The sequence below is a fragment of the Monopterus albus genome, unplaced genomic scaffold, assembly GCF_001952655.1.
Source record: "Monopterus albus unplaced genomic scaffold, M_albus_1.0 scaffold254.1, whole genome shotgun sequence".
NCBI lineage: Eukaryota > Metazoa > Chordata > Actinopteri > Synbranchiformes > Synbranchidae > Monopterus > Monopterus albus.
Window position 1 is genome coordinate 518,093 of NW_018128134.1, and position 12,813 is coordinate 530,905.

Below are 12,813 nucleotides of genomic sequence, written 5' to 3' on the forward strand. Positions count from 1 at the left end.
TGAGGAAAAAGCAAATTAACATTTTTCTGCTACTAAAATAAGTGAAGGTATAATCTTCCTAATTAGTCTTCTCTGGAGCTGGGAGTTGTATTGTACAACTTTTATTCTGTAGTTTCTTTTTTCTGAGCATCATACTTCTTGTCTCACACCAAACCACAACTAGGTCACAATTTCATGCTACAATCTAAAATTATGGGTTTTAATTTTTTTAACAATCAGCCAGGGAAACCATAAAGAAAATCAATTTTATTATTATTCAGTTCTTACAGTTCTGTTGAAATTTGGATGATGTAAGACCGGCTAACGTCATATTTCATTGTTCAGCTCAGAGGTACGCACCAGCTCAGTTCAGAATAAGGGCTGAAAGTCCCGCTATCTGTAGGAAAATCTATTAGCAATTCAATGAAAATTCATTTACTGTCAACTACTAGCAACCTGTATATGTTGAGTGTAAGTGTTACTGACACCAGCTTATACTGTGTGCATTTAGCAGATAAGATCCAAGAGCTTCAAATCAAATCTTATTTGTATAGCGCCAAATCACAATAAAAGTCATCTCAGGACACTTTACAAAGTAAGGTCTAGACCTTACTGTTATCAATATTATTACATAGGGAAAACCCAACAAATCCCCCTTGAGCAAGCACTTGGTGACAGTGGGGAGGAAAAACTCCCTTTAACGGAAGAAACCGCCGACAGACCCCGGCTCTTGGTGGACGGCCTTCTGCCTCGACCGGTTGGGGTGAGTGGATAGAGGAGAGACAAAAGAAGAAAAGCAACAAGACACAATAATCAAACACTGATCAGGTCGATGTGGCTGGGGACTGCTTGTCAGGGACGTAGAGCTCCAGGGCCAGGGCAACCTGCAGAAAGGTACAGGGAGAGAGAGAGGACACACTACGGGAGAAAGGAGACACAAAGTTAGTAATGTGTAATGGTGGCATATAGAAGCATAGGGAGAGAGAGGAGAGGAGAGGAGCGGAGAGGATAGGGGAGAGAAACTCAGAGCATCATGGGCCCCCCAGCAGCCTAGGCCTATAGCAGCATAACTAAGGGAAGGCTCAGGGTCACCTGATCCAGCCCTAACTATAAGCTTTATCAAAAAGGAACGTCTTAAGCCTAATCTTAAAGGTAGAGAGGGTGTCCGCCTCCCAAACTGAGACTGGGAGTTGGTTCCATAGGAGAGGAGCTTGATTTGTAACTTGGTCTTTTCACTGAATTAATAATAATTAACTACAACTGAGAAAATGACCATGTCACTGCAGCCTGCATTTAGACACACAATGTACAGTATCACTAGATTTGTTTTGCAAAATTATTTGAAATTAAGTATTTAAAAAAATAATTTTGGGAAAGGCACTATTTTGTTTTCCTCTCAGAGTCAGATGAGAAGCACAGTCTGTAAAGTAAAAGCGCAGGAGCCAGAGAGTGGCTAAGCGAGGCTAACCACAACCCGACTCCAACTCTGTACTTCACGCACAGACATGAAGTTGATATTGATCTCATTCCACAGAAATTGAACATGTATGTCCCCAAATGTTGAAATATTCATTTAAATAAAGCTTTGATCTATTTTGAATCAAATAAGAATCTTCTACCTCCAACAGGAGCCCAATGACATGACACGGAGTCACCCAGAGGGGGCATACGCCAACACAATTCTCCCCAACCACCACCACCCTCACCCTCCCCACCATCACACCGGACACCATGGGGTGTTTGAGGATTTTGCTTGCTAGAGCCAACCATCGTTTCCAGTCCTGGTGACAGCAAAACATATGAGCTGTCTGTGTTGAGAATAATAACAGGTCCTTGGCATTTCCGTCGGTTGTTTGGTGTCACCAGTGAAAAGCTACAGCCAAAGTCAAACACCAAACCTGTGCTACTAACAAACCACTTGTACGTACGGTATGTAGGCACAAACTGGACAGCTTTCTTTCTTTCTCTCTCTCTCTCTCTCTCTCTCTCTCTCTCTCTCTCTCTCTCTCTGCCTGGATGGGCCACCTCTCCACTTTGTGCTGCTTCACGTGGGAAGTCAGGCACTTTATGATTTCAGGACCATTTTCATTATATAATCACTTCAAGGGAACAAGTGGAGGACTGCATGTCACCTTGATTCAGTTTATACTCCAAAAAAAGGAAAAAATGTGATTTATTTATTTGGCTAGCATCTCTGATTTTCTTCTTTTTATGTCGCTCCATTTACCTCTCCTCAAACTGTTCCTCTTTTTTCATGGAAAACACACTGTGCCACATCAAGCCATTATACAATATAAATTATGTAATTATTTAAAAGATGATCAATATATGTTCTATATTGTATACAAAATGAGAAAACTTCAGTAAGTAAATCTTATTCATGTTACATCCATCCATCCAAAATATGAGGGGAATTATTTAGGCTGAAATGTATGACCTTGGCTTAGAAGACCTAGCAGCATCTTTCCACGAGACACTGTGTAGTGGTTAAGGTGTTAGAGCGTAGCATTGTACTTGTAGATAAAGTCCAACTTTAAAATGAGAAAGTTCTAAAAGTTCTGTTTTAATGGTTGTTGTTTATATTCAGTTAATATATAACTTAATGATAATATAATAATTCGAGTTATTTCTACATTTTAGAGAAGATTTTTATATGGCAATAGCGATCACGATTATAGCAATTACTGTACACTTAAAATCTGCAGATATGTTAGACTGCCACGCATCAGTATGAGAGTGGACTGTAAGGATCACACATATTGTCTATTTCTTTTTAAATGTCCTGCTTTTTACCAAACTGTTTTGTTGTTATCTTAACATTTTCCAAGACAATACAAACATTGTCTTCAGTTATGACAAGGTTGTACTTAAATTTTTCTTCCTATCCACCGTTCACTCTTTACTTCTGTTAGCATCTTAACTTTCAGCTGACATAAGCAATAAGAGACAGAATTTAATTTTTGGCCAAGTCATCTCATTCAGCTGTGGGTCAGAACCACTGTAGAGGTGTATTTCCAGTGTGGCATCAGTGTGTGTGTGTGTATGTGTTTGCATTGTCACTTTAATATTTTGCACACATGACTGAGCACATTAGACTGATGGGCTCTGCTGAGCTGATCCATAGAAAAGGTGTTTTTGGAATCAAAATAGTTAACAAGAAAGTGAAGAGAGTTTTATGACAGTATTATGGTTTTTATCCAATAAATCCGGTTCCAGAGCTGCAGAGAAGAGCGACGTGAACAAACAGTGACATGGAGGCTGAAATTTCTTACTGGTTTACTTAAATTTGAAAGATCGCCACAGATTATAAGAGCACAAGTGAGCAAAGTGGCATTGAAAATGGAGACCATTGATTCATTCATAATATTATTTATCATTAGCATGGAAGAACTTTGTCTGTTGTGTGAACATAACCTGTTTCAGTAACACCAGGCTTCCCATAACCAGATATTTTATGAACCTGTTGGTTCAACAGCCTCATTTTTACTGGAAAAGGGTTATATAATTTGCTCTGAGACAAACAGCAGTGGAAGAAGTAGAGCATAAATTGATTGTATTTCACATTTATGCCTGCTCCAGGGAACAGCTGGGACCAGTACTAGCCAGATGGCGGCCAAAATGGCTTTGAACCACTTCATAGTTTTGCCAAAATGTATTTCCAGGAACTTTTCCCCAAAACAGGCAAACTATGGACACCAAAGTAGAACTTTTGATGATGGCTAAATGTTTCACTGATTTTGTGCAGTAGAAATGGCTATACAGTAGGCGATTATCCTTATTTATCCTCATCCTTATTAAGTATCAGTTGGCTAGTACTGAAGACTAGCTGGACAAATTAGTAACTAAGCATAACTTGAAATTAATATTTACATAACTATCAAGAGTAAACTGGGCTTTGTAGAATTTTTTTTTTCTTATCCTTTTGCCTTCATCATTATGCTTCAATCTAAAGTTGTTTACGATACAATCAGACTTGTCTTTTGCAAATATTTGTTTGGCTCATTGTTCCTTTTCATTGAGAGCCCTGAGAAGGTATTCAGAATGATGATAACTGCTCACCTGTATAATGTTGCTTCATAAGTGTGTATAATTTCTGTTGTACAATCATCCACTTTTTATATTGGACTTTGTTAAGATACAGTAAGTGCAGCATAACAGCTAACTCAACCTGATTCATGTGCAGAATCACAAGATAGATTTTTATACAAAGTGTGAACAAAAGCTGTTGGACTAATTCTAGAGTTATTGCACAAACGCGTGGCAGACAATGCACTCAATGTTTGTCTGGGAAATTTATGAAGTACTTCACATTACAGGATATCATGTTTACGCATGGCAACATAATGTGCCTGTTAATTTGATTAGTGCATCCTGTTGCCGCAATATTGCTGTACATCATTTTTGCTCACAGTGAGATTCCACAGTGCTCCATCTGTCAAATCCCCTCCTCCTGTCAAGTAATCATGAGCTATACATGGCTGTTTAATATTCATAATCATGTGTCACTCTGACATTTTCAAAAGGTTCCCAATCACAGTCTCTGATGGCATCCTGTGCAGGCTATGCATAACAATCTTCTCCTCTGTCATCAATAATTGTAGCTATCCTCAGACAAGTCACACAGGGGCTGGTGTGCTGAGATGAATACAAGGCTGAATTATCAGGGTAGAGTTTTGTTTCAGTGGTAAAGCCTGGATCTGTGCAGAGACGTTCATTACCCTTGAAATGCTCTGTTTACCTGCACTAAAATGCAAGATGGTTAATTCTGTATCCCAAAGCATTGAAGAACAGATTAAAAAGAGTTGACTTTACAACAACAGTCTATGTGAGGTGCCACAGGACTGAGCAGTGGGCGGCAGATCCACAGCAGATGGGACAACTTCCCTGCTTGACAACATGTAGCTCACATTCTTGAGATTCTTTGACCCTCTATTCTGAGCTCCCTTCTTGCAGAGCTCTGTGGGTCTATACCTTTTTATAGCACCATGACATTCAGCCTGTGTGTGCTTATTACATTATACATGAAAATCAATTTAATCCAATAGCCACCGATGTTGTTTCAAATATCCACTGTTTTATCTCTTTTTTCCCAGTAGATTTTTTTTTTAGCTAAGGCCGGAAAGGTCATCAGAGAAGAGAAAAATTGCAGACAAGCACTGTCAGGAATTGATGTGAAGAAATTTCATCCCATATCTCACAGACATGGACATGGACATGGACCATCACTGCAGCAACAAGGGATGCTTACATTTTGTACAGAAGTGTGATCTTGTGATTATTTCCTCTGTTAGGACACATTTTATAAATGTTAAATATGGTCAATACCATGACTATTAAAGTTTAGATAAAATTAAGTGCCTCCTAAATCCAGACCCCAGTTCACTTTGTAACTCTGTTGTCTTTTTTTTCTTTAAAGTCAAAATGTATTTGTTTTCCCACCCATTTTAAAGCCTTTCCATCTCTGACAAACATTTTAAAAAGTCATTAAAATGTATTTACAAGATTACAAGAAGACTGAAGGCATTTCAGAGGTTAAGTGGGGAAATGTGGGACAACACAGGCTATTTGAAGAAGCATGAATGCCTACTACAAGTGAGTTCTTAATTTCTTATTTAGAAAATCATGTTATTTTGCTTCAAATGTCCAATGTGAACCCAAATGGTTGTGGAAAAAAAGCAAAATTTTCCTCATACCAGTTTCTAGAATACTTGAAACAACTCTGGCTCAGTGTGGGAGGAGAAAGTCATGGAATTGAACGTAAAACAAAGCGCAAAATAACGACTTACAATTAACTCCCAGCTGCTCTGTACTTACATGGTTTTACCACATGCCTCTGGGTAGAGCATATGGATCCCTGAAATAACTAAAGCTGTAATTAAGGTTTCAACATTTTCCCTGTTTTTACCCAGCCGGTCCAACATGAGGAAGAATGTTAACTGCAGACCCACTGAGCACAAGCTGGGAAAATGAATGAGGTAAGGTAACTATACTGTCTATATTAGCAATTGGATTTATAAATGTTCAGTAACGCTGCTCACCTCAGCAACCAGCAGCCAGTACAGCTCTAAGACCTGCTGTAGACAGTAAACGTGCTCTTCTGCTGACACCTAAAGGACAAGCTGGATGTTGTAACTGCAATACAGAACTTACTCTTTTATCTTATAAAACAAATACAACAAAAGGAGGATGTCTTTATATTCAAATATTCTTTATTTTAAAATTATTACAATTCACAGTTCATTAGGAATTATAGTATACAAATGTTCTGAGCATCAATTAAAATCCATTGCTTTGGTCATACTAAATACCCATATGCATAAAATAATGCAAACCAGTGGGTCCAAACATCGGTGAAAATCAAAAACATAAGTCTATGGCTGCCTTTTGAAACAAATTACTTGATTTAAATTGAAAATTAAAATACATATTTGAAAAAGTCTTCAAGCACAAAATACAAAGTACAGGTACAGCATGTTTGATCTTGTCACCAAAAATAATAAAATAAATCGATTGCTGTGTAAAGCTAAAAAAAGGCTTAAAAAATTGTCTATAAAATATTTATACATGTACAGAGAATGTCATGAAAGCCTCTGTTGCAGAAATATTTAAATCTGCATAAATCATGAAAAAGTGATAGATAAATAAGTTGTGGACGAAATACTGAGGGACTTTGCTCAGTGCTGGTGGCTGTATTAACAAAGTGGGGCGATTAATCTGCCACAACTTCATACTGTATTCTCAGCCATCCATCTTTCACAGTGGTTTTTGGAAGATTTGGTTTTAATTCTGCACATTATTAGTGTCATACTCTTCAAAAAAAATCAAGGAAAACATTCATACTATGTTAGCTGGAGCATAGTCACAGCAAAAGACTGCAAGTCAGGAAAGACATGCGCTATAAAATGAATGCAAAAGGTCAACAAGAACTGACCTCTATGGTCTGTGTTCATATGGCAGAAAATACAGCAAACACTCCACTGTAGATGTAGAGTTTTCAATATAAAAAGAACTTAGAGCCTTAATCTTGTGTATTTCAAAGTACATTTGATGACAGTGTCAGCAAAACACATTAAAGCTCTTGTCAAAAGAGATTACAGTGTATTTACTTACCATTAAACAGCATTTGGTAAGTTATGTAATGTAATGAGCAGTATTGTAGTATACAGACTACTGTACTTGCAGCAAATGCCTTTGAAATTAAAAGTCGTGTCCTCCATCAGACATCTGTCCAGTTGTGTTATATGTAATATTGCACAATATAATCTACTAATAACTTTCTGGTGTCAAGTACCACTAGTTTCACCACTACTCAATAATGGAGAGGAGGCCTCCCACTGGATTTCACTGTGACTGCAGGAAGGCAGCCAACTCAGTAAATGGAGAACAATGACGCCATTCACTACCTTCCAAAATCTTTAAAAATACAGTCTAAAAGACTGGAACATATCCGTCTACACTTGTTGACTTTGGAAAACGTGACATACATTCTTAATTTTGATCCTTTCTACAGTAAGTAAATTCTGTTTTAAAGTATCACTCCAGTGAGGAAAGTGAAACACTCCAGACATTTACTATGGTGATGTTCACCAATATTCACAACTTTCCTTTGCCTCCTGCATGCAAAATGGAAAAGATTTCAAGAAGAAAATGTTCAATTCAGATATATGATGACCTGAAGACCCACACTGCGTAGTTTCCAGGAACCCATTCCCTGCTTTGAGGCACATAAATTGTGAATAGCTGGGATCAGTACATTTCCAAGCCACCTACAAAGAAATGTGAAGTTATTCAACAACCTACATCAGTTCTCCCAGCTATATAACAGACTTTAAAGAATAGTGAAAATAATTTCCCACCCATTCAAAACTGTTATTCATTCTGAAGCAATACCAAAATCTAATGAAAAATATAGAGTGTGCATCACCTGAAGAAGTGAACAGCAAAACTGCATTAACAAAGATACTTTCAAAACAGCATTATGAAACATCAGTGTCAAGGCACATATACAAAGATGCACTTTTGTACTACAAGTACTCAAAATCAGTAAATATCAAAAGCTCAATGTTTCATTGCTCTTATGTGAAGGGACAGACAAGCTGTGGTGCAATAAAATAATGCATATCTATTAGAATTATATGTCGAAGTTCTATTTAAAAATATCTTTGATACCAATATTAAATCAAATCACATTCTCAAATGTGAGAACAATGCTGCTAGTACTTCTGATCCCACTGAAAAGCAACAACCCACTAGAGTTTTTAATGACTAACTCATTTTGGTTCACTTGCTTTAACACCCCACCGTTCAGAGAAAACGATGTGCTGCTGTAAACAGCACACTGGTTCAATCAAGCCTATTGTACGCAAAAATTGTACAGAGTGATGTATTTAAGCAGAAAATTCCACCAAATGGTGGGCTGACTATGCAAAATTGTACAGATCGATGTATTTAAGCATAAAATTCCACCAAATGGTGGGCTGACTAAATCGCCCTGTGTCTGCTAGAGGCTGGATGGACACCTTAATTTATAACAACCAGGAAAGCCAGCAGTACTTCAAAGATCTGTTGCTTTGAGTTACTGTCCTCTAGTGGTCAAAAGTAGCTTAACGCAATTGTAAGCGTAGCAATAAGATTTGGTTCTAGATACTCATCTCCATGGATAAGTACTGTAAACATCTGTTAAAAAAAAGTTTCACTTGGAAAAAGCTGCATTCATTTATCCAAACTAGCTAAAAACTCGTAACAAACCAAATACTTCTCGATGTAAAGTGGAAGAAGGAGAATATCAAACAGTGTCAGACACAGTTTGTAACTACAGCCCCATACATTGGTTCCAACAAACGCACACCTTTTAATATCTATTTAAAAACATGCAGGAGCAAATCTTTCACGGGTATTTTCAAGTGCTGTTTCCTTGCTCTTGCTCAAACAGCTGCATGGCCAGCTGGGAGCGAGAACCGAGACCTTCCAAGTTACTCTGAACACATCTGTGATAGATGTCTTCACTGAGTCGTGGGTTGCAGGCTTGGTAGCGGTACTGCTGGTGCAATGCTGGTTCCACTGCCCTGAATACATGCAGACCCGAATACTTTACAAATATGTCATAGATGTCCATTGTCTCTAGAATGTCCTCATTCTCCTGGACGTCCGCCGCCATCCGTGTGCGGGTTGCCATGTAATCCGAGTTGTAAAAACACACTTCTTCAAATGCCCAGCGGTCAAAATGGCCTGCATCCTTGACCAGGTCGACTATGGTAGGATGCGGCTGGTTGGGATAAGCCACATCCGGGTTGTAGTTCTGGAAATGAATGGGGAAGAACACCTGCCAATTGTTTATGGAATTCATGCGGCGGCGGTTCAGAAATTCAGAACTGATATTTGTGTTGACATTAGCCAAGAAGAACAGTGTGTCAACCGGGTGCTTCTTCGAGATGATGTCCATGAACTTAATCGAGGACGGTGTTTCCGTCTTGACACTTATCCATGGGATTTTCACTGTGGGGTATTTGTGCTCATAAGAATTAATCTGAGCCTTCACACCAGCAAATATATCATTCTGATTAACCTGCTGGGCCTCCACTGGGTCATAAATAAACAAGAATGCCAGGATAGCATTTTCACTCGTTTCAAAGGCATTTGAGGCAAAAACTTCAAGGAAATGATCAACAAAGCTCTGGTCCTGCCGAGTAAGAGGTATAATGATGTGAACCCTTGTAGCTTCAGTGACATAGGGCATGGGGATGATCTCTGTTTGGCTCAAAGGTCGCACCAGATGAACCCTCTTGGTGATGGAACGGCTGTGACCTTTCTGGTTAATCACCTCCAGCTGAAGGTCCAAGGTGTACTCCATGCCCCTGGTGGGGTCAAACCGCCTGTAGCCATTAATCAACTGCTGCTTCTTCATATGTAAAATGGGTCTGTACTTCTTGTTCAGCTCTCCTATGGCTGTGTCAATGACATCAGCCACATCCATGCGGTCAATGCCGTGCAGCTCACACTTGGGTGAGCCATCGATGCATGAATAAATTTCCTTCTCTGTGAAGTATTCCCACTTCAGAACTTCAAACCGAGATTTGGGCTCAAAAGGTGGATTGATCCCTACTGGCCACTGGGCGATTCGGTTTCCTTCAAAAGCAACCACACTCACGTTCTTTATTTCTGCCTGTGGGAACACAAGATGTTTTCAGACCTATACAGTTATCAACCTGCCACTGACACAACTAACACTACACTAGAATTGTGATATTCTGAACATATAATAGAAGTAAGCTAAAAGAGGCCAGGTTTTTATTTTTGACTAAAAGACAAGGGATTTGTAACACCTGAAAATTAGCTTACCTGCAACTTAGCAATTTCATCATAGGTCTTCTGGAGTTCAATCTCTGTGAAGTATCTGTGCAGCTGATACATCTGTTCAGGGTCAGACACTGGATGGACTGTAAGAGCCTTCTTGAACTGTTCACTCTGTTCCTTACTTAGATCCGACTTTTTTCCCAGTTCATAATGGTGGTATTGAAGCCCCTGAGAAGAAACAGTGCGGCCTTTTCATTAATCATCTCAAATCTGGCAGAACAGAACCATGCCTGTTATTCCCATCTTACTTATTATGCTGCACTACTTCCATTCAACGATATATTATACACTATCCAGGCAGCATCTTGTTCCACTACAAAAATGCTGTTTATTTCATTAAGAACAGAAAACTATTGTTATATTACAACTTTTAACTGACGAAATTCAGCCATTTTCAGGAACAACTTAGATTTGTTCTGGGAATTTGGTATTTAAAAAAGTGAATCCAATTTGATGAAGCTAAAAGAACAAAGAACTGAGACACTACTTAACAAGGCAGCGATGCCACTCTGCTGCAAATGTTTGCAAACAGCCTACACCCTGTAGTTGACAGTGAAGCACTATCCGTTCCTAATTGTCATCCTTGTACTCTCTAACCAGACAAATTGATGCCTGGCTCTGTGTTCAAGCTGTTTTCTTCACCCTTTTCACTTCCCCCTGCTTCTCCCTCTTATCTTGGTGGCTTTGCTGGAATTCTTCTGGCTCGGGGCACTTCAGTTAACCGTGCAGCTCACTCTCAAATGCGAAACACGATGGTCTGCTCCTCTGGGTCATGACCAAAGAGGACTAAATGGAAACTAAACACACCACAAAATCTACAAAGTCAACAACAAAATGTATGCCTTTATGTACATTACAGTATATGAATAGTAAAGGAGCATTTTGTTATAGTTTATTAATGTGTGATAAAATTTAAAAAAAAAAAAGACTACAAACTTTAGCATGAGGGAAGCAAACTGTACTTAATGCAACAAATAATTGCCTCATAGGGTACCGGGACAGATCAAGGCTCCACATAGTTTGTTTGACCTTAAATGCTAATGCCATTACAGGAGCAGAACATGTTGACCTACAGAGGATTTTCACTCCATTGAAGGCTGAACTCAGCAATGCTCTGCTTGACTGTTTACCTACATGTTGCTGCTGGAGCCATGAAGAAAAAAAAACTAAAGGCTAAAGGGGATTAGCAAGCTACTCTCTAATATAAATACCACTCTGTAGAATGGCAATTACCATTTTATATCGCTGTCTGTCACTTTTAAATGCTGTCCCAGAGGCAAAGCATGATTTCTGCCATGACAGTTTTGTTTTTCTGGAAAACCCTGCTATAAGCTGCCACAGAACTGTTCTGAATGGCAGTCTTTGAAGCCCCTCAATCATTTTAACTATAAGCTGCTTTCTTTTCTTTAATTTATGAAACATTAAAAAGTCAAGAAACAGCTTATAAAATGTCTTAGTACAGATGGAAAACAGAGCTGTATGCTGAAGAATACACGGAACCAACCTCATATTCACTGACACAATTTGTCTTGGTGTAATCAATGATGCATCTCCCGAGCCACTCATCAGGCCTGGCGCTCAGGATGTCATTCCTGCAGTTTTCCAGGAAGGGCTGGAGTCGCAGGAGCAAGGCACGTGACAGGAGGTACCCAAACCCTCCATAGCAATACTTCCCTTCCATCTCCCCACCTATGAATTCCTCAGGACTGCCTATATAAAGCTCTTGATCCATGCTCAGGTGATCCACCAGTGCTTTGATCCTATCAGCTTCTGTGTAGGTGTCATCTTGGACGAAGTAGAACCAGTCATATTCATTGATGTAATGGTCTAAAATATATCTGATGGTCTGAAACATGTTCCAAATGTCTCTCTCGTCTCCATGAGAGACCACAAACATGCCATGAGGGACTCTGCGATTGTGCATGCCAGTGAAGAAGATCACGCAGTCCAGGTGATGGCTAATGGTGCGATTGACAGCTACGCCCAGGGTGTTAATTGTGTTTCTGGATGTAAGGACCCCGACAAACAGACGCTCTCGCATACCCAACTCTGTGCTTATGTATTTAGCCCTGAAAAAGACAAACAGCTACTGATTAAATGTGGCTTTGAAAAACAATGTAACACAAAAGAACTTGAAGACAAACTTTAGCCTGCACTAGAAAATTCTTCAGCTTATTGACACACCAAACACCATTATTTCAGCCATTCTGTAACACCCATGTTTAGTTTATTAAATGATCTGATATCAATAGGAATAGTTTATAAAAGACAGACATTCTGGATCTGTTAAGGTTTAGTCCCCCTCACCTGGAGGGTGAGGGAGAACTGGGTTGGACTCAAGATGGCTGACTCAGGTGCTAGTACAAAAAAGGTGGTTTAATGGAATAAAAACAACATGACAACATAACAGGGTCCATAATACATACAAGGGAAGGGCAGTGATGACTAAGGAGACCAGGACGGTAAACACACAAACTAACG

General features: G+C 39.2%; 2 protein-coding genes across 2 annotated transcripts in view; one reads left to right on the plus strand and one right to left on the minus strand.

Moving 5' to 3' along the window:
• Window positions 1-5,412, plus strand: part of asic4a (acid-sensing (proton-gated) ion channel family member 4a) — a 77,995-nt gene extending 72,583 nt beyond the window's left edge. Inside the window, exon 10 of the mRNA XM_020621182.1 lies at window positions 1,608-5,412. Within this exon, the coding sequence (XP_020476838.1) occupies window positions 1,608-1,739 (132 nt within the window). The 3' untranslated portion in view covers window positions 1,740-5,412. The remainder of the gene's footprint in view (window positions 1-1,607) is intronic.
• Window positions 5,413-8,409: 2,997 nt separating this feature from the next.
• Window positions 8,410-12,813, minus strand: part of chpfa (chondroitin polymerizing factor a) — a 6,249-nt gene continuing 1,845 nt past the window's right edge. The window contains exons 2-4 of the mRNA XM_020621195.1: window positions 11,837-12,401; window positions 10,318-10,500; window positions 8,410-10,141 (exon numbers count right to left, since the gene is read on the minus strand). Of these exons, the coding sequence (XP_020476851.1) occupies window positions 8,879-10,141; window positions 10,318-10,500; window positions 11,837-12,401 (2,011 nt within the window). The 3' untranslated portion in view covers window positions 8,410-8,878. The remainder of the gene's footprint in view (window positions 10,142-10,317; window positions 10,501-11,836; window positions 12,402-12,813) is intronic.